General features: G+C 43.7%; 1 protein-coding gene across 6 annotated transcripts in view; it reads right to left on the bottom strand.

Annotated features, from left to right (window-relative positions):
* Window positions 1-22,916, bottom strand: part of SH3KBP1 (SH3 domain containing kinase binding protein 1) — a 344,191-nt gene that overhangs the window by 78,191 nt on the left and 243,084 nt on the right. For all 6 annotated transcript variants that reach the window (XM_060136885.1, XM_060136886.1, XM_060136881.1 and 3 more), the window contains one exon: window positions 12,971-13,065. In XM_060136885.1, the coding sequence (XP_059992868.1) occupies window positions 12,971-13,065 (95 nt within the window). The remainder of the gene's footprint in view (window positions 1-12,970; window positions 13,066-22,916) is intronic.

Raw genomic sequence — 22,916 nt, 5'->3', positions numbered from 1 at the left:
TTCTGCATGGCTGGGATTTCTGCTCAGAATTTCCAGCATCCCATAAGGCAGTTACTCTAGCAGGCTCGTCAACATCACAGTTTATGAGGTAACAGGAGAAAAAGAGAACCACGGTCTATCTCAGGGTAGAAGAAATGCCTGGCAGACCACGGTTAATGAGGGAAGCCGAGGAGACCGTCCCAGGGACAAGCCCACTCAAGAAGATGTCACATTCCAAATATCAACATCTGGGATAGGTGAGGTTTAGGCAGTCATTCACTGTTTTGTGATACTGGGAAGTCATGACCTCAAAGAGATTGTCTACTTGTAAAAAAAATCCTGACTTTTTATTGGGCAACAACTTACAGGCTTTGCTATACTAACTGCTGACTTTTTCATTTTACATATTGTATAACTGGTAACAAAAAAACTGGATGAGTAACACACAAAAAGCCGTAATCAAGCTTCCTTTTAGTTATGTCGATATTGATTAAAGCACGTCGTGATGCCTGAACACCGTATTCAGAAATGACCACATGCCTTTTACAAGCTACCCATACCATACCTCACAGTTTCCTGCTTCTTCGTACATCTGGTAACGTGTGACTGCATGTTCTCAACAGCCATGCGCTGCACGCTACATTGTTGAAGGACTGAATTTTGTTGTTTTCCTTGCAGGAGTGTGGAGTTTCCTTACGGTGGGCATGTTACTTGCAGGTCAGCTTGACCTGTCAAGGCTTGGTTTTGCGCTTCATTTCGGGTGGGTCTAGGGTAGCGCTATTCCTATGGCTAACTTTTCTGAGTTGTCAATTGGATGCCAAGTGTGTTCAACAAAGTTTTTCCATTCTGCTTGGCCAGAACTCCAACATCTCCTATCACTGGTGACCTCTGGGATATCCACTCAGCTCACAGCCCACCCACACACCCTCCGCCCCCAACTTACTTTCGGCCAGGTCTTGTGGAGTCTTGCCTTACTGATGCACAGCCTTGTGCTGTGGCCAAAGACTCAAGGGACCCTTATAGATAGACTTTTGGAGCTCTTTCTTTGCACAGCTCGTGCTCCTCTGCAATTCCCTGCCCTGAAAATTCCATCCACCTCGGCAGCCGTGAGTTACAGTCTCCGTTGATTCAATCCAATGAGTCTTCTGCTCTCTGTTTAGGCTCCAGTGCCCTGTGCTGCAATGTAGAAAGTGCCCTCAGGCAAAAAGCCAGGGTTGACAGGGAACTCACTTTATGCTTCCCTTCTCTCAAGGATCACATCCCTGTGCTGTGCATTGTCCAATGCCTCAAAAGAGCTGGTTCATGTATTTTGTCCAATTTTAAAGTTGTCTATGGCAGGAGGTTAAATCTAATGCTCTTTACTCCAGCATGGCTGCAACCAGAAGTTATATTCTCACCTTAAAAGACTGTTTCTTTAATTAGACTGAATTTATTTTATTCTATTCTAGATAGAATAGAACTTTAAGCTCTATCTTTAAAAGTCTGAGCTATTTCAAGGTCTAATTCCCAAAAGAGGTCCTAGAGAAAGAATTTCTGAAATGAAGACACATACAAGGGATTTTAATTATCCTGGAGTTTCCTTTGCTAGTCATATACACTCTTCTCTAACAAGGAAGGCGGAATATTCCCTAAGGAAAAGCAGAGTTACTGTTAAACATCTTTATATGGAAAAGTTAAATACAATGCAGTAAGGTAGTGCCACCCAACCTTTTCCAGATAATGGCACCCCTATAAAATGATAATATTTTGATGACATGCTGCTGGAGGCCTGATGTTGTTGGACATCATCAACTGGGAGGCAGTGGGGGTTCTTCCACCCACCTAAGGCCCTTCCCACCCATCCAGGAGAGTTGAGGGGATCACTGTCCTATGCTCCTAGAACCCACTCAGAGCACAGGGGTTAGGAAATGCTACAGAAGTAACGTTTGAGTCCAGATGTCACTAAGAAATGAGAAAAAAGTTGAAACCCAATCTCAGTCCCCCGAAAGAGAACAGAGCTTTCACAGGCATCTTGAGAGGCAGGCAGACAGGAATCAGGGAGGCCTGAGGGGACTTTAATAGGAGACAACCCAGAGCGGAAGCCCCAAAGGCCTCCGGGCTCATAGACTGTTTCCCTCTTAGAAAAAGATGTTTCTATCCGGAGCCTCTTCAGAGAACAGCACCCAACAGATGCTGCCATATTGGCCCAACTCCAGGGTCATCATTCACACTGGGCATGTCCTGGAGTTGTGGGACATGGCCGTACGGTTTGTCACAATGTGTATATAAGAACTGCTTACTGATTTCGTTATTTCATTTGCAGCTTATACAGTCCTAAGTCTTAGGAAATGTTTATGCTTTTAGCCTTTTTTTTCCCCCTAATAGTAGAATGAAAGACTTTCTACCCCCTTAAATTCTACTTCAAAAATCAGTAATCATGTGAAAAGGAGATGTTTGCAGGGAGGGCCTTTCCTGGGTACTTATAATCTGGCTTTAAGAATGACCAGAGACATTAGGGCAGGTGGACAAGTCAAACACCAAATGCAAATCATCAAGGTGGCACTTTTGCACTTTTTTGTCCATTTGAATATAATCAAGCATGTGAAATTATGTAACAATATGTTTTCATAGAAACTTCTCATTTTCTACTTGTTACGTCATTTACACTGCAAGGACCACTTAATGCTAAATATTAGAAGCTGTTTCTAATGGCGCCTTCAGCTCATCCAAAGCTTATGGCTAATGGCATAATTTACCTCTCAAGGCTGTCCATCCTACAGCTGAGATTTCATTTTCATTTATGTTTAGGGAAATATATTGATTCTGCATCCAAATACATGCCTTTCTTCCATTAAAAGGATAGTAGATATAATACAAAATCATTTTGCTTCATTACAAACACAGTAGCATTGATAAAGCATCTTTCATTATGTTTTAAGAGCTGTTCTTAGCTCCTGCACCACCTCTAAGAGATACAAAGAAGGCTGTTAGGGTGAGGGCGGAGGAATCTTCATTTCCCAAATAAGCATCAGGAAGGAATAAAAAGTGAAGGGCATAGCCATGATCATTATGAAGGTCAAGAACATCCAAGCCAGCTGCAGCAGCTATTGGTGAATTCTTGCCTTCCATCTCCCTTTCTTACGAGACAAATCTACATTTCTTTTAAGTCTTTCTTTTAGGAAAGCTTATTCCTTGGCATGAAAATTTGTTTGGAGTCTTTTTCTCTATACACAGCAAATTTAGCTTCTAGGCCTGTGCAGTGAGTGAAAAAATATAATTCCCAGGTCAAATCTCAGTTCTCAGGCAGCTCATCTAAGTCCAGGCCTGACTAGTGGAATATGGCTGCACTCGTTCGCCACCCTGGGGAGAAAGTGGCACAGGGGTACAGAGGTGGGGTGCAGGGGACGGCTCTGCTATGGGAGATTCATGGTCTTGTCTTACAAAGTATATTCCCAGGAAGACTCAGAACAAAACCAAGGTCCTTGAAATTCATGCAATTACGTATCAAGCAATTATTTACTAAACACTGGGGCTCAGATGACCTTGTAAGAAAAAGAGACCAACCAACAAACAACATTCTCTCAATAGTATCTTTGCAGAGCAAAGTTTTTAATTTTGCCAGAGTCCACTGCAGCAGTTCTCTCTTTCATGGATTGTATAACAACTCTCGTCTCCTATGTTTTCATAATAACTTTTTTTTTTGCGGTACGTGGGCCTCTCACTGTTGTGGCCTCTCCCGTGGCGGAGCACCGGCTCCGGATGCGCAGGCTCAGTGGCCATGTGGGATCTTCCCGGACCGGGGCACGAACCCATGTCCCCTGTATCGGCAGGCAGACTCTCAACCACTGCGCCACCAGGGAAGCCCTGTTTTCATAAATAACTTTTTAATGTCTTATGTTCTCTATGCAGATCTGTGGTCCATTTTGAGTTAATTTTTGCATAATGTGTTAGATTAGGTTAGGGCTTTTTTTTTTTTTTTTTTGTCTAGGTATGTTCAATTGTACCAGCACCATTTCTTGAAAAGATTATCCTTTCTTTCTTAAATCTTCTTTGCACCTCTGTTGAAAATTAATTGCCTATATTTTCATGGCTCTGTTTCTAGACATTCTATTTCAAGGGCTAGCAAACTACATCCCATGGGTTAAATCTGGCCTGCTACCTAGTTTTGTACAGACCTCAAGCTAAGAATAGTTTTTACATTTTCAAATGGTTTTTAAAAATCAAAAGAATAGTATTTCAAAGAATATGAAAATTACAGGAAATTCAAATTTAAGTGTCCATAAATAAAGCTTTATTGGAACTCAGCCACACCCATTCATTTACACCTATGACTGCTTTTGTATAGTTGAGATAGATACTATAGAGTCCATAAAATATAAAATATTTTCTCTCTGACCCTTTCCAGAGAAAGTTTGTGAAGCCCTGGTCTAGGATATGAGGATCCTTATCCACGCCAAATCTCGGGGGTTCTCTGAATGCCGCTATAAAGAAAATACTGTAAGGACAGAAGCTTTAAATAGAACCTCTGAAAGCCCTGAGGAAGGCAGAAAAGGAATGCATTTAATAGCCAGCTACCCTTTCAAACTAGGACTAAAATATAAAAGCCTTAAGTAAAACTATTCTTAAAAGGATGAATTTTACTGCACCATGTAGTTAACTATAAAATGGGGAAATTTTAAGTCTAAAAGGTATTTACTTTTAATGATATTTTCTTAAATATCTCTATGAGTCATAAACTGAGAAACAACATTTGTAATGTGAAAGATGACAGGTTAATGTCATGAATATAAAGTATTTTTATAAAAATCAATTGGAAAATGACACATAACATTTTCAACCTGAGTAATCATTTAAAAAAATGCAAATGCCTATCAGATTAGCAGAGATTAGAAAGAATGATAATATCCAGGCATGACAAGGATAGGGAAACATTCTCATAGGCTCCTGGGGGGAGACTAAATTGGCACAATCTTTCAGAACATCACTTAAATGCCTTTAAAAGGCACTGAGGGGGCTTCCCTGGTGGCGCAGTGGTTGAGAGTCCGCCTGCAGATGTAGGGGACGCGGGTTCGTGCCCTGGTCTGGGAGGATCCCACATGCCGCGGAGCGGCTGGGCCTGCACATGCGGAGCCTGTGCTCCACAACGGGAGAGGCCACAGCAGTGCGAGGCCCGCGTATCGAAAAAAAAAAAAAAAAAAAAAAAAAGGCACTGAGGCATCAATACATTTAGCAATTGATCATCAGGAAATAATAACAACTGCTAACATTTATACAGAACTTACTAGGAGCCAGGCATTCCAAGTGCTTTACCTCCTTTAACTCACTTAATCTTTACAACACCAGGAGGTAGGTACTGTTATCATCCCCATTTCACAGATGTGGAAACAAACTAAGGCACAGAGAGAATGAGCAGCCCGCCCAAGGTTACACAAGTAGCAGAAAGTGGCAGAAGTAATTACGTTCATGAAGATCTACAAACAAGGTGATGACTACATGCAACATGGTGTAAAATAGGGAAAAACCAGAAACAAGCCAAATATAAAAGAGGATCGTGGTACTCCATACATTGGGATGCTAAGGAACCATTTAACCGTGCTGCCAAAGATAGGCAAGATATATTGGGGGCAAAGGGGGTAAACAAAAGAGTGTATACGATATGACCTTATTTTTATTTTTAATTGTGTGTGTGTGTCTCTCTGTGTGTATAAAGTCTGGGAGAACACAGCTCAAATATTAAGAGAGGTATCTGACAGTGACGCAGTCACAGGTGATTCTGACTTCCCTTCGTATTTATCTGTTTTGTTCTCATTCTCTAAGAGTAAGTTTTACTTACTTAATTTTAAAGTATTACTTAAAAGTGCATCCCATGCCATCTCAGAAAAGTATATTTTAATAAAATGCAAATGTGAATGTAAGACCTTTGAGATACTTTAAGAAGACAGGGGCTACACAACTACTGAATATAATAAATTACTTTCATCCTAAGAAAAGTTAAAATAAATAATACAGGGGCATTTCAGGGAAACTACTGACCTTAATTTCAGGAGAGTTCAATATACCAAGAGAGAACTCCCAGTCAATGGGCATTTGTCTTTTCTTCTTCCGATCATAACTTATCACAGCAATAGCTGTAATTTTTAATTTCTAAAGCACTTTCAGCCACAACGTCTCACTTAATCCTCACAACAGCCCTCTCAGAGTAATAGAAATAGAAAGAGTGAAGAGAGAAAACAGAAAGTGTTTCTCTAAATCCTTAAGACACCTGCAGAGTTTTCTGTGTGTTACAGGAGAAAAACATCCCAGGATGCTGTAGCAAGGATTACTAATGTCCTGCTACTAAAGCACAGCACTTGGGAGAAAGATTACAATTAGGCTGAACGAACACAGGGTCCCTTTAGACAGTTTTATATAATTTGAGGAGGCATGTAAAGTTGAGAATCTGCATCAACTGCGAACTCATCTGTCTATGAGAAATCTACAATCATCAAAATTTCTGGGTGGCACTGTTTTGACTGTCTACTGGTAAACTAAAGCGAAGTGTTCTCCCACCGCCAAGTCCTACTTTCACCAACCTCATCTAATTTAAAAACTGTGCCTATGTGATGGTAAACACGCTCAGGAGGAAGAGTTTGGGTTTTTTGTGTTTTTTAAAAAGATTTTTTGATGTGGACCATTTTTAAAGGCTTTACTGAATTTGTTACAGTAGTGCTTCTGTTTTCTGTTTTGGTTTTTTGGCCCCGAAGGCATGTGGGATCTTAGCTCCCTGACCAGGGATGGAACCCACAACCCCTGCATTGGAAGGTGGAGTCTTAACCACTGGACCACCAGGGAAGTCCCAGGAGAAAGAGTTTTGATCAAATGTGTTTCTGGTGTCAGGAATCTTCCCATCGGTCCTGGTGTCCAGGTTACTTTAAAGATGAAGGCAAAACAGCAACAAACTCTATTCCTTGGGATTTCTAATGCTCTGAGGAGGAGATATATTGTGACTGCTGTCCCCAGTAGGGACATATGCAGTCTAACAAGACAGGCTATACTGCAAGAAATACATCCCATGACATAAATGACTCATCTGCTGAACGCTGACATTTTTCAAATGTGTGTAAACCCAGATGATCCCAGACCTACACTTAACTTCTTCATTCACTCATAAAACATGTCCTTCTAATGGCTCTGTCAGTGTGTCATCACTTTCAGGGTGACACCTGCTAATTTACTCCTCATCCCTGAAACCACATTTAATCCTACACTTCAGCTCTGCTAAAAGCTTCAGCAGTTGAGAGAGAAAGGGTCAAGGCCAGCAATCTACATAGTTGATCAGCTTTCTTATACCAAGCTGAGAACCCTTCATGAGATTTCTAAAGCCACTTTCCTGTGGGGAGAGAAGCAAGGAAGTCTGGAAACATTTTTCTCACAAATAAATGTTTCAATTAATAAATTAATGGGAGGGAGGCAGGACGGGAAAATAAACATTAGAACAAACAAAAGAACATATCATCACAGAATGACTTAGGAAGGAGCTAGGGATGCCTTTTCTTTCTTTCTGTCCTTTCCCCCCTCCCCCTCCCCCGCCTCTCTCCCTCTCCCCCCACCCCTCTTTCGATGGTGACAGCAAGCAGAAAACTAACCTGGGTCCGGAAGAACAGAGGAAAGCAAAGTAGGCTGTGGGCATGGGAAGAAAGAAGTGGGAGAGGAGGGCTTTAGGCCCAAAAAGAAGCAACGTTAGCCCTGAGCTGAGCTCGTCATGTCCTCTGCACTACCAATCCATTTCTGTAGATGTGACAATGGAATCAGAAAGTCCTGCATGCTCCTGACCCTACGAGGTCAGAGACATGGACACAAAAACGTCGGAAACAGATGGATGGGGGAATGGCGTGGTAATACTGTTTTCCTAATAAAATAATGATGTCATTAATTTAAAAAGAAAATTGCACAGGCACCTGCCCTAGATATACCTGGTAACAGAGCGTGAGTCAATAAGTAGACAAGAGTCACCTCGGGGAGTGACTGAGCCGCACCTACCGCAAACATCCACAGCCCCACAGGAAACAGAGCAATCCCGCCCTGCCAGCTCCCACGTTCAGGGTCAGGAGACCCTGCCCTGGCTTAGCCACTGATTACTGTGAGGCCCTTGGGAAAGTCACTTCCGTGCTCTGGGCCTCTTCCTCCTTTGCCATCTGGACAGAACACCATGGTCCCGCCTAGCTCCCAGGGCTGCTGTGAGCCTGCGTGAAAAGGCGGGGTGCTGAGGGGTCCCGGACTCTTGCTGCCAGTGGCCCAGAAGGGTCCTGCGCTGGGAAGCTCTGGTCTTGCAGGAGCTATTACTATTTTTTGTTCATGATTCAGATTTTTTTTTAAGTTTATTTTATTTAATTTATTTATTTTTGGCTGCGTTGGGTCTTTGTTGTGGTGCGCGGGCTTCTCATTGCAGTAGCTTCTCTTGTTGCAGAGCGCGGGCTCTAGGCGCACGGGCTCAGTAGTTGTGGCTTGCGGGCTCTAGAGCACAGGCTCAGTAGTTGTGGCGCACGGGCTTAGTTGCTCCGCGGCATGTGGGATCTTCTGGCACCAGGGCTCAAACCCGTGTCCCCTCCACTGGCAGGCGGATTCTTAACCACTGCGCCACCAGGGAAGCCCGGAGCTATTACTATTAAGTTAAATGCTCAACCACTGTCTGGGAAAGGAGGGAGGAAAACACGTTGAGGGAGAGCTGGAGGCAGCTGGTGAGTTAGAATCAGTCCTAACTCTGCCCTCACAGCAGCAGGTCTAGCTCAGACATTTGGGGTCCCTGGTTTGATACGTCCCTAAGAAAAGGCGAAATTCCCAGTTGGTATTTTTTCGTAGTGGTGACCGTCTACCTTTAGCTACTCCACTGGGTTCCCTCTTTCTTGAGAGGCGCATATATCGGTTTTCTCCCCCGAACATCAATGCTGTCCCCTTCTCCTTCCTTCCGACTCCACCACACCGTGACTTTAGTCAATAACATTACCTTTCTCTGTGTTTACCTTGATGTTGTCAAATAGACTTTATAACCATGAAGAAAGGGGGTTTCTGTTTGCTTTGTAACGGGTCAAAGACACAGCCACTCAGGGGAGCCTTCTGATAAGAAATACCCGAAGATCTTTGTTTACAGAGGGGTCACGTGAGAAGCCCTTCCTCCTAGGTTACCGCGGGCTGGGAGGAAAGGGCCATTGCTCTGAGGCCAGGAGGCTGTTGGCCAAGGGCAGGGACATCGTCCCTCTGCACAGCTGGGCTCGCTCTGCCCCAAGCGGCAGTGGTCAGGGCAAGGCGCATGCTTCACAGTAGAGCCTCGCCTGACCCCTTCTCCAGGGAGCTTCTCAGGTTGGAAAGGAGACCCAGAGGCTTCTGAACCCTTTCAACCACGCTCTGAGCACAAATCAGGAAGGCAGGGATGGGGGTGGCAGGAACACAGACGAAGGAGCTATTTTTATTCTCTTAAGGAGCTATTTTTGAGTGACTGGAAATAAAAGCTAAACACAGGTGTGTTCTGCACCCGTGGACATGTTCCCAAATCCACAAGAATTCTATTTTATAAATAAACTAAAAAAGAAACCATTCGGGTTGCCACATTTCATCCTAGTTTCCAGGGACACACACAAATAGTTCGGGCCTTTGTGCATTATTTCAGGAACCGAGGAGGGCGTATAGGCACCCACTAAAGGTGTATGACTCATTTTCTAGAAAGCTATATGAAGTGACAATCTAGGGCTAAAAATGAGGGCAACGTCTGCCCTATGACTCCTGCCACAGCTCATAGAAGCAGGGCAAAGGGAAACCACCTTAAATGATTATAAAATGAAACCACCGCCAGAATTTGGGGGTAAATCAAGAACGTCTACAGCAAAAGCCATCAAATTTAGAGAAGAGCTATTTCATCTCAACTCATAATACAATAAAGAGGCATAGCAAAGTGCATATTAAACAAATTGTGGCGAAACTATTCACTCTGCAATAGGAAAAGCACACAGTCATCTAAATGAACTTCTGGGCGATACCTAAACTCAGAGCAAGAGTAAGACTTTTCTATAAAGCAGGGTTTGACAGACTCAGATTCCATCCTTCCCACCCTCAGCAGGCAAAATATTTATGGCATGTTTTCTTTCCAGATTCTTGCTGAAATCTCACCCATTGTGAATTCTTACCCACTGCAAATTCTTACCTATTTTAGGTATACACATATTTGACCACTGTTACCTACTTGATATCACAGCATTCCAGCCCCAGCTATAAACTGGGCCCAGCCACAAGAGCCCCTGCATTCCCATTTCTGAGGTCAGAGAAAGAGCGGAGATGAACTGACAATTCCGAGGATTACAGGTACCAGTGATGGACCCCTCCCTGCGAGAGGCACTTATACACAGCATCTTAGTACATCCTCACGGCTGCCCTGTGAGGTCGGCTTTAGGGTCTGTGGCCAGACCACGTGGCCGGATATCTAGCCCAATCTTACAATGAAGGAGAGAAAGTTACCAAAGCCCTTCGCTGGAACAGAGAGGTTACACGAGCAGAGGCTGTTATGGGATGATAAAAGGCAGGGGCTAGGGCGATAGGGATGCAGCAGGTGGAAACTGGAGCTGGGGAAAGCATCCCTCCATTGGTCAGCCCAGGGCTCTCCTGTGGAGCATGCTCTGTGGAAGGTGCTGGAGAAAGGAGGAGGGATGAGGCCCTGGAGGTGCAGACCAGGGCCTGGCTCTGCCAGGGACAGAAGTGGCAGGGAGGCAGGAAGGCAGGATCCTCGGGGGCTGGCGCTGCTGGGCTTGGGGGTGGGGGCAGGGTGAGACCAGGAGGAGCAAGTGCCCAGATGAGCCACCCGGGCGCTCTGGCCTGAGCAGCACAATTAGTGCGCGAGCCAGGACAAGGGACCAAGGGGACAGGGAGGGTGCCAAGTGCTCGCTTTGCAAGTGTAATTGTGATATCTGTAAGCTGCTTCACAGGTCCAGACTGCTTCTAAACACATTCAGCTGTGGAACTGGGGAAATCAGATGCAACCCTCAGGACACTCCTGAAAGCAGCCTTCCACCTCCGCCCCGTTCCTTTCTCCCTACTGTGTAGATAGGACCGGGAGAGAGTCCCTCTCTGACTAAATAAGCTCTTCAAGAAACTTCAATTCCTTTTATTGGACTGGATGTCAGCCTGGCAGGGAGGAATGACATCATCAGAATGAACGTGTTCTCATCGTATATAATCAAATGACAAGGACTGGAATATAAGATGTTAAGGTAGAAATACATGTGTTCAGACAAGAGACCATCCGTGGTGGGCTTTTCTTTCCCCCAAACCTTAGTAAATGTTATTGTACATCCGGTTTTCAACTGAAAAGAGGGTGCTCCCCCAAACAAAAACAGGAAAATGAGCCCCCCCATTACAAAGAGCGGCAGCTGTTTAATCCTCTGGTCACTATATCATCACGGGGAAAAGTGCTCTACCCCTTCCCCTGTGGTGGTAGAACCAAGTCTCTGTGCCAGTTATCAGAGTATTTTTATCATGCTTCACAGCCATTTCATGTATTTGGTTAAGGGTCTGATTTAAAATAGGAAATGCACCGTGCCTAGGAAAGCATCCCGGAGGAGGCCCGCCCGCAGGACAAGGGGAAGGGTGGCAAAGAAAGAACCGCTTTGCATCCTCAGCTGAAAAGCACGAGAAGGGCAGCGTTTCCCCTCCTCTGATTTCCTCCGGCCACATTCAACACCTACAGAGATGTACTGAAATAAGTTCATGGGAGAATATTTTACAGGTGAAAAGATGGATGAGTTCTGGGGCCATCAGCAAAGCAGGGAATAGTGTACTAGTCCAGAAAGTCACCCTAGCATTGTCCAGCACACCACTTTCGATGGAGAGGGTGAGAGCGCCAAGCTTTCTCCCTAAAATAATCTGACCTTTGGCAATCTCCTTAACCTCTGGGGTCACGCATTCCCTGGCATCTATGGCTCAGGCTCTGAAAACACACAACCTCCATAGCCATTTCTTAAAGGTAACTGTCCTTGATTATAAGGTCATAAAGGGAAATCCTACCAATCACTTATGGACACACTCGGGGCCGGGGAATGGGGGATGGGCAACACCATGGTCCCTTGCCTCTCAGTAACGGCCAGAGACAACAGGACCCAGGGCCTGCTTCCCACCCTAAGCCCCTGTTCTCCTTCCCCTTTCCCTGCACCCTCCACCCTGTCAATGCTGTCCAGCCCCGCATGAACACAGGCAGCCACGTGATCCTCCAGTCACGGCCGTGCTAAGGGAATTCCACATTGCTTGCCGTTTACCTGGATACAAGACTAAAAGCACCTTATACATCCTAAAGACTGCTCAGCTTTTTGTCGTAGTCAACCATCACAAAAACCCTATACTTCAGAGAAAAGGCCATATATTCCAGGAATTACTTAAACCATGGATCTTTCAACCACCCACTTGGTGAGTACCATTGCATGCAAGCATACACAGTACATGGTCCAGGCCCTGTTAAGCTGCATCACTTCATACAGATGTAGCCTAAAATCACTGCCTGTAGTGATAATAAAATCATCCGAGCTTCTCAGCCCCAGCAAGACGGGCAAGTTTCTCTCAGGCATGCTACCTGTCTTTGATGTGTACAGTAAACATTCTTTAAGCCTTTTCCGCCTGTGATGTATGACCTCGCCTTTTGGAAGCGCCTCCTTGGATACCTCATGGCACAGAGCTTTGCAGCCAGGGCTGCTGTGGAGGGCGGGCTCTCTGACCAAGCAGGCCGCCTTCCGCCTTCCGGGTTAGCCCTTCTGGGACAGGGCCATGCAAATCTGCAGCTGGCTCCAAGGCAAACGGAATCTACTGGAGTTTCAAGTTCATTCATTCACCTGGCTACATTTGCCTTAGCCTGATTGAGAGGAAAGATGTAAGATTCTTCCTTGGGAATGCAGGATCACGAAAATTAACTGCTTCAAGGGTTAAAATATAAGCGCGTACTATCCAGTCAACACCTCAAAGCGGTTCATAGTTTAGAAGGCAGGAGGGAACCTTTGTTTACCTTATTGATGAGAGTGACTATATCTCCTTCTTTGATTGTCAATTCATCGTCGTTCTGTGCCTCATATGGAAATATTACTTTGCAGTAATCCTTGGCTGTAAGAAGAAAAGAAAACACAACCCTTAAAATGCTTTATCTAATGAGCTGGCCCAGGAGGATATGTTACATTAACTTCAGAGAAAAGCACGCTTAACGGAAAGAACACAACTACTGCGTAAAGAAAGAAGGGTCACCCTCGGAAAACTACCCAAGATTGCTCATTTTTGGTTCATGCATATTTATTCTCATTTTTCCCTCAAAAATCACATGACATCATGAAAGCAAATGACTGCTTTGCTTCTCTCAGGCAGAACAGCAAAATAGGTTTCCTTGGTCTCAGAAAATAAATGTGTATTTTTGAATACTCTTTATTTTACATACCATTTTTTTAAAAGATATTTGCCATGTATTTCTTCTTTAGGTCTTTTTTAAAAAAATTAATTAATTTATTTTTATATTTATTTTTGGCTGTGTTGGGTCTTCGTTTCTGTGTGAGGGCTTTCTCTAGTTGTGGCAAGTGGGGGCCACTCTTCATTGCGGTGCACGGGCCTCTCACTATCGCGGCCTCTCTTGTTGCGGAGCACGGGCTCAAGACACGCAGGCTCCGTAGTTGTGGCTCATGGGCCCAGCCGCTCCGTGGCATTTACATACCATTTTATATATTCTTCAGGTGAATGCATAAGTAGACATAATCTACAAAGAGCAAAAAGCTTAAGTTTTGCCCTGCCTTCTTCCACACATCACTGAATCAGAAACAGGGTATCTGTATGTTACAAAGCTGACACGGCACTCAAAACAATGAGAAAGGCTCCATTACGGTCCATCTTAAGAGACAGATGTCAATGGAGTTGTATGTGAACATGTGTCAACCACAAATGGCCAACAAATACTGACCAAATGCTCTTCACACGCGTGTCAGGGGGGTGAACTTTTCAAATATGTCCCATGGTCTCTCTGCGGGAACCTGCCTACTCAGGAACCTACGACTGTTCATCAGCAAGGAAATGCACCAGCTTTCACCAAAGAGAGAAAAACACTAAGGCCACTCAAAATCCATTCAAATATGCCCTGAATTATATGCTTTTGAAAGGCTACCTGATATTAAAACCTTCTCTATGTACACAAAAGCACCTGTTTAGAAGACACTAAAAACATTTGTAAGGTATTTGGGAAACTAAGACTTAGAGAACAGGTTTAATGACACAGGACAGAAGGTGGAAAGAAGAATTCAAGAGAATTAGTATCTACCTGGACAGGTATTTATTAGTCTGCATCAAAGTCAACAACCCTAATGGCTTTGAATGGCGTTAAATATTGCCCAACGATTAGGCCATTCCTGCAGACAGATTACAGCCTAGAGCTATATACATAAGTATCAATTACAGTGTTCCTAGAATAATTTTTACCACTAAAATGTGGGATTCTTTTTATTATGGTTAATGTCACATCAATCAAAGAGAGTGATATATAAAATCAATGCAATAAAAAGTCTATAATACAGACACACTGTGGTCTAGCGTTGGGATATGGCAGAGAATAGGGAGGGGAGGAGAGACGAAAGGGGAGAGGGAAAGACAGGGACTTACTTTGTTTACAGATGCTTTTGCTTTCTGTCCAATGGCTTGAAGATATCAGTTACACCCCCTATCCTAGTGCCAGAAACCTTCTGTCTTAGGTACTCTGGGAAGCTGATGCCTTTTGCTCCTTAACTCATGCTAAGAGGCACTAGTTCTAAATCCCATCAATACCAATCCGCCCATATATTCCTAAGCCCACATAGTTCCATCCCTCTTAAATTCGTTACAGCAAACCTCCCAAACTCTGAATTGGCCCAAATGTTCTAAAGGGAGGGAAAAAGTTAAGCATCTTTAAATTGGATAATGACAGCTCCTTACCAATTTTCCTACTGACTGTGCTAGTGAAATATGACTACCCAACCTCAAAACTTACAGCAACATTGAAATAAATACAGTATTATTGAAGAACTGCCCTGCAGAGTCCTGGCTTTAAGAATAATTTGTTGGATCAAAATCATGGAAACGTTTTACACAGAAGATAAGACATCCATGGCCAACAAAGAAGAGGAACAAGTCATGTTTTTATTCCTTTCCATCAAAAAAAGTCAATTACATAGAGAATGGACTTGAGGACACGGGGAGGGGGAAGGGTAAGCTGGGACGAAGTCAGAGAGTGGCATGGACATATATACACTACCAAATGTAAAACCGATAGCTAGTGGGAAGCAGCCGCACAGCACAGGGAGATCAGCTCGGTGCTTTGTGACCACCTAGAGGGGTGGGATAGGGAGGGTGGGAGGGAGGGAGATGCAAGAGGGAAGAGATATGGGGACATATGTATATGTATAACTGATTCACTTTGTTATGAAGCAGAAACTAACACACCATTGTAAAGCAAAATTATACTCCAATAAAGATGTTTAAAAAAAAAGTCAATTAAGTGTGGTAGACATTGTTGGTTAACTTCCCGGCCACCGTTCCCCATTCCCCTCCCAGTTCATAGAATCCTAATTTGCTCAGCCATTATACTCAGGAATAGGGAACACTCCCACAGCCCTAGGGATGAGTCAAGTACATCTAGGCAAATAATAATTTTTATAATCATTTAAAAAATTGAAGTATAGTTAATTTACAATGTTGTGGTAGTTTCAGGTAGACAGCAAAGTGATTCAGGTACACACACACACACACACACACACACACACACACACACACACACATTCTTTTTCAGATTCTTTTCCCATATAGGTTATTACAAGATATTGAACATAGTTCCCTGTGCTATACAGTAGGCCCTTGCTGGTTATCTATGTTATATGTAGTAGGGTGTATATGTTAATCCCAAACTCCCGATTTATCTCCCCCACCCCCACCATCCCCTTTCAGAACCATAAGTTTGTCTTCTATGTCTGTGAGTCTATTTCTGTTTTGTAAATAAGTTCATTTGTACCATTTTTTTAGATTCCACATATAAGTGATATCATATGATATTTGTCTTTGTCTCACTTACTTCACTTAATATGACAATCTCTAGGTCCATCCATGTTGCTGCAAATGGCATTATTTCATTTCTTTAATGGCTGAGTAATATTCCCTTGTATGTATGTGCCACATCTTCTTTATCCATTCCTCTGTCGATGGACATTTAGGTTGCTTCCATGTCTTGGCTATTGTAAATAGTGCTGCTGTGAACATTGGGGCACACGTATCTTTTCGAATTAAGAGTTTTCTTCGATATATGCCCAAGAGTGAGATCGCAGGATCATACGGTAACTCTATTTTTAGTGTTTTAAGGAACCCCCATACTGTTCTCCATAGTGGCTGTACCAATTTACATTCCCACCAACAGTGTAGGAGGGTTCCCTTTTCTGCACACCCTCTCCAGCATTTGTTATTTGTAGGCTTTTTAATGATGGCCATTCTGACTGGTGTGAGGTGATACCTCATTGTAGTTTTGATTTGCATTTCTCTAATAATTAGTGATATTGAGCATCTTTTCATGTGCCTGTTGGCCATCTGTATGTCTTCTTTGGAGAAATGGCAAATTTACGTCTTCTTAGGCAAATAATATTAATTTCTCTCCCCTTTGTTGGTGATTGGTTGAGGCGTGAGCATGTGATCCACTTCCAGCCAATGAGACGTGAGAGGAAATGTGCTGGGGGGGCAGTTAGATTTTGTTCCCAGAAAAAAAAAAAAGATACATGAGGAAAATAGTTGCCCCTGCCTTTTTGCTTTTAACACTGTTTCATCCTTGTTGGAAGATAGTACACAGTTTGGTGCTGTTGCAGCCACATTTCACCCATGAAAGGAAAGCCAAAAAAAATCAAAGAGGAGGTGACCCTAAGCCCTGACATTGTTGAGATGTCTGTTGAATTAACCAACTTCAGGGCACCTGTCTCTGGATCTCCTGTTATCTGACTTAATGTAACTCTATTGCTTACCATTACTTTGTGGTCAGGTAGGTATTTATCACTCAAAGCCGTCCCTCACATGAAGGTTCCCTAACATGAAGGGACTCAGTAGAAGAAAGAGGACACTTCCAGTAACCTCCTCTGAAACACTTCACTATAATCTGCCTCCCCCACCAAATCTTCTTGCCATGTATCTTTGTCATTCCCTTTTCCCCCAACTCTTCCCTTGCTACCTTAAGACCTGGCCTCCTAGTAGGAGGTTCGTAAATGACTATGGAATTGACTTGTAACCGACATAGAAAACATTTACAAGAAAGTACTAACATGCCTTTAAAATGTTTCACAGGGCCATTTTGTTTTATGCCCACAGTTTTCCTATAAGCTAAAGGAGGGTAGGTGTCCCTCTGTCTTTTTAAAAAAACAGCTTTAATGAGGTATGATTTATATACTATAAAATTCACATATTTTAGTTGTACAGTTTGAAGAGTTTTAATACATTTATATAGTTGTGTGGCCATCACCATAACCCAGTGTTAGAACACTTCCACCATGTAGCTCTGCTGTTTTATATGTGAGGCCTTAGACACAAAACTACCAATTTTAGATAAAAGGAGGAGATAAAGGTGCCAGTGGCTACCATCAACTACCTCTCTCTGCAAAGCAGGTTCCCATGCCATACCTCGCCCCTCTTTGTTTCCCCAGAACCTGACATAGCTCCCACTCAATGTTTCTTATCATCCTCTAGCAACACCTAAAAAGTAGAGGAAAATCTGTGGGAGAGCAAAGTAGGAAGAGAAGATTCTGGGCTAGAAGTCAGGAGAGTCAAGACTGGGTTTGGTCCCCCCGATCTTTCCCAAGCACACAACCTGAGGCAATCACACCGTAGCTCTGGACCTCATGTCCTCACGTGTAAAAGTGAGGCCGGCCAAGGAGCGCCAAGAGGAGAGTTTGGTTAACTTTAGCAGGACACTTTCAGCAAATTTAAACTTATTCCAGAGCTCCAGTATAAAACAACTAAAAACAGAGCTGTCTGGTTAAATCAGAGAGTGGGGCTGGTCCATCTCCCACCCAGGTCCCCAGAAACATCCCAGTGAAATGCTGGAGGCGTCAAGGAGCACACTGGGCTATACCTTCGTCCTCGCCGGCTCTGACAGTTCAGAGCTCTAGTCATGAGCACCGTAACTCAGAACACTCCTGACCAAATATGGCAACCCTTTGCCTCACATGTTAAGTTATTATGATATATTTGAAAATAAGAATTTGTTTTTACTTCTGAGGCCTTCGGGCCCTAATTCAGCAGTATTGGAAAATAAGAACATTATGTTGGTTTGGATGTTCCAATGGTTTTAAGATACTCAAAAAAAATTCAAATGCAAAAAACTTTATGAACTCTGAAAATACGATTTTAACTTTATAGTATATGGAACGAAGATGTTCCCCACTTTAATTCAAATATTTATTGAGTCACCACCATGAAAAAGATATTGTCAGTTCCTGGGCCTGTGATATACAGGTCAGTCCAACCACGCCCTCCCACCCTCGCACGGAAGTGACAACCTAATGCCTGGAGAAAGGCGAGGGGAGAAGAACGACAGTAAGAAAAGACAAGTACACGAATAAGCATCAACTCACTATGACTGAATATTGTCATGGTGTTTCAGAGAAAGGCAAGACTGCATGCAGGAGAGAGATCACAAAAGAGGAGGCATTTGATATGTCTTGAAAGAAGAGTATAATTCCAAATCCTTTTTGAACGTGCGAAGATTATAAATTTTAAATGAATAGCAGACAGAGGTAGAGAGGAAAGGACTGAAGCTAATTTTTGGAGGCAGTCATTTTCCATCTATTCATCAATTAGATGGATTTAATTAGTCCAAGATCAAACAGGAATGAATACACACAGACACATAAAGAAATAAAGGCACAATTTATCCAGTAAGTAAGATGATTTTGTCTCTATTTTTTCTTTAGAAAGATTTAAAAATACTAATAAATTAGCGTAAGACTGAAACCTTAAGTCAGTTCTTAAGCTTTTTTGTCTTAGAGTCCCTTAAGAATCTGATAAAAAAGCAATGACTCTGTCTTTCTAGAAAAAGGAAAACAAAAACATAGACACGTTCAAAGGTGCAGAGAAAATGTGGTGTACAAAATCAGATTCAGAACGCTGAATCTCTTGCCCAGTTCCCAATCAAGAGACCCTTACTAAGTGATGATTGGCATTCAAATTTTAAGATACACCAAGAAGTCCAGTCATAATTCACACCACCTCCAAAAAAAAAAACACAAAAAAACAAAAAACGCATTATGTCAATCTCTAAATTTCTAGAAATTTACATGAGATTAAAAACAGATTGTTCACAGAATTGAAATCACATGACCACATCCGAAGACACCCTTCAGCTGGCTCTATAATCTACTCATACAACAAACAAACAAACTTAAGCAAATACCCTCACCTTAAAAAAAAAAAAAGCAGAAGAAACAGAATAAACATATCAGCAAAGAGAACATATAAACACACACCAAGAAAATAACATTAAATTTAGAACAATTCTCTGGGCTCAATTTAGGACATGAAGATCAAAACCCCATGTGTCACAAAGTCTGGTAGGAAGCCTTCCAGAGCTTTCAGCAGGGATGGAAAGTACCAGGTCATGCCTGGAATTGACAATTTTCTTTTCCTTTGGGACACCAGAACAAACACATCAAGCTCAGTGGTGTCTACTTTCACCAACATCAAAATCTGAAAATTCTTTCATGAAACTGACAAATATTATCAGAGACACTACTGGTTCATAAGCCCTTATCCAGAAGCCCTGGGGACAGAATTTTTCAGATTTTAGAAAGGAAATACATTGCACATGCCATATAATATGTAACATCCCCAGCTGGAGTCTGGGGCTGCACCCAACCATCAAATACATTAAAATTTTGCAACAAATGGATGATTCGTCACCCCGAGTGGGATAAATAAAGACTATACCTAAATGCGCATTAGTCCAGGACAAGTTTTCTCACCCAAGGAGTGATAAAACCTTTTGGTTTTCGGGGGCTTTTTGTATTTTGGAATTGCAGTAAGGGTGTTGACATCTATCATGTTCTGGGGAAAAGAGAGTAAGTTAAATAAGACTAGTTATCTGGTTCCCAGGGAGCTTATAATCAAGGAGAGGAAATAAGGCATGTATACACAGAGCTCTGGACAAGGCAGCAGTGAGGAGAGAATGGGAGTGATGTGTTTGCCTTAAAGCCTCAGAGATTCTGTAATGGGGAAACTACTTCCCAAAGGAGAGACTCAGGGTCCCTTCTGGGAAGAGCAAAACGGCACTGGCCCCTGCCTGGACAATGTTCTAGGACTTTGACCAGAGGAGGAAGAGGAGGGGTGTTTCTCAACCATTCCCGATGACAAGAATGATGTAGGGCACCTGTTTCTTCTATGCCGTCCCAGATCCCTTCCCTAGGGATTCTGAGGTGGGACCAGGAATCCAGCAGCTCAACCAGCACCACGTCCCCCAACCCCGGGTGATTCTCATCAGCAGGGATGCTTAAGAAACAGGAGTCTAGGTTAGTGGTCCTCATGCTTGAGTGGGCATTGGCATCAGGTGGAGGACGTGTACAAACAGAAACCCCAGGGTTTCCGATTCCATAGGGCTGGAGCAGGGCCTGGGGATTTGCATCTCTAACAAGTCCCCAGGGGATGCTGACGCTGCTGGTCTGGGGACCACACTGATCTAGCCATGGGTATTAGCAAAATGTCAATGCCAGGAAGGAACAAAACAACCGTGGGGACCTGGAGGGTGGGCCAGCGTGGCGGCAGTGCCGAGGCTGTTTGTGCTGTATGAGAGATTTAAGTGAGAAATGCAGTTCTGCGTCAGTCTGAGGATCCAGGGCTCGTGGGGAGGGGTGAGATGAATACATTTGTTCAATAAATATTAACTAAGTGTCCAGTGTGCGCCTGGCAGCAGAGATATAGGAGTGCCCTCCTGGGGCGTACGACAGTCTACACCAGTGGTTCGCAGCTGCTGTGACTTGGCTTCCCAGAAGACACTGGCAATGCCTGGAGACATTTATGGTTGTCACAACCAGGGGGGAGGCAGTAATAAGTATAATTGACATCTAGTGGGTAGAGGCCAGGGAGCTGCTAAACATCCTACAATGGACACAGGACAGCACCCCAACAAAGAATGATCTGGTCCAAATGTTAATAGGGCCAATGTGGAGAAAGCCTGGTCTCTACCTAAACTCAGACAGGGAAACAAAACACAATGCATTCGTCACTACATTGTCAACTCCGGTCTTCACAAAACGCCTTCCTCCACAAGAAAGCTGACTGTGACCCCTCTGGTCTTGGATGTTGCTGGGAATATGACTTTCAAATTACTTCACAGCTACGAGTTACGCCCCTTTCTATTCTCTCACTTTAAAAAGAGAAAACAATCTTTTTTTAAAGAAATCAAAATCTGACAAGCAAGGGAAGCTTTCCTGTTCTCTAGTATGGAGTAGATCATGGCTCGTCTCAATGGCACCTTCTCCTGCTCAGATGGGGAGAAGCGCTGAGTCTTTGGAAGGAAGGAAATCCACCAGGATAGCAGAAAGGGAGCTCACTTTTTTCCTGCAAGCGGGCTGTATTTGAAATCCAGGTCATCTGCAGCATGGGTAGGCTGGGCACCCTCGCAGAAGGACCCCTCACTCTGAATCCAGACAGCAAGGTCTGTGCTGGGGGCACTCGATGAAAGGTGCATCCTAGGGACAGTGGGGACCTGAGACACCGAGCCTGGGGGCTTTAGTACATAACAGGTGTGGGAGGCACTAAAGGGCTGGGTAGGAAACATGTTTCATATTGGATGTGCCCAAATTCCCAGGTCTGAGGGTGAGTGAGCTTTGGAGAAGAAAAGTGAGCAAAAAACACCTATCCTGGCAAAATAGATTAAAAGAGTTCCTAGGTAAGGCTGATAAAAATCCCAACATAAGGGAGCTGACCCTTTTTTCTCCTATTCAAACATGTGGTGACAAAGCAAAAATTAGCTCAGACTGAGAAAGTAAAAATCTGCAAATGCGGATACAAACGCAGATAGAGCCAGCTGCAGAATGAAGCGGAAACAGCATTTCTCCCAAGCACACACACTACAGCTGGAAAGGGTCCTAACAACCCTTCTCTGAGCGACGACTGCTTTCTTACTCTCTGAGAAAGTCTGTCCTCTAAGACCACAGACTATCAGAAACTTTGCTTTTTTATACTGTATTAGTAAGAATGAAATGTTTCACCCTTGGCTGAAAGAAACAAGTCACTGTGACACAGAGAAGCCTTGAATCCCCACACAAGTGCAGGGCCTCATGTAAGGGGTTCTGGACACAGCCCTGCACGTCTATCTTAACTTGGTGGTGGTCCAGCTCACAGAGAGACCTGATGTGGCCCGACTCACACAGCCCTGTTTTGCTTGGGGCCTATCAAAACACTGCTGCTTCGTTTACATTTCACTCACTTCCATTTCTCCTCCAAATCTGTAACTGCTCAGTTTTCTTTTGTTTGGTGCGATGCTCCACGGGTCCTCCTGGGCAGTCTCCTCGTTGCAATGAGCCCATAAACTTGACTTTGTCAGACTAGCCTAGTTTGTCCCTGGCGCTCTTGGGCTGACTGGCCTGGGACAGTGGCTACAAAGAACAAGGGTCTGTCAAGCCCCACAGAGCAACCACTGGCGACCCTCCAGAAATCCGAAATAAGCTCGAGGGTCAACAAATGTGTTCTTTTCTTCCCGGTGACTGTGAACTTGGCAAAGGAGTCCCGTGGCTTCTACACTGCTTTTACAAGACTCTGTTAGATAGAGAGCCTGGTAAATTGAAACCATTTCTAATTCTCCATCTGCCCAACCACCACTGTTGCCAGTGCCCACTGAGTCCATGGCACTTTTCCGGACTGGATGGTGGGGATGTCAGGTAGAAGACACAGCCCCCTCCACGAGGGATCAATGATAGCTACAAGGC

This window comes from Lagenorhynchus albirostris, chromosome X, assembly GCF_949774975.1.
Source record: "Lagenorhynchus albirostris chromosome X, mLagAlb1.1, whole genome shotgun sequence".
Lineage (NCBI taxonomy): Eukaryota > Metazoa > Chordata > Mammalia > Artiodactyla > Delphinidae > Lagenorhynchus > Lagenorhynchus albirostris.
Note: the sequence above shows the minus strand (reverse complement) of the source record. Positions and strands in the feature narration are given on the sequence as shown.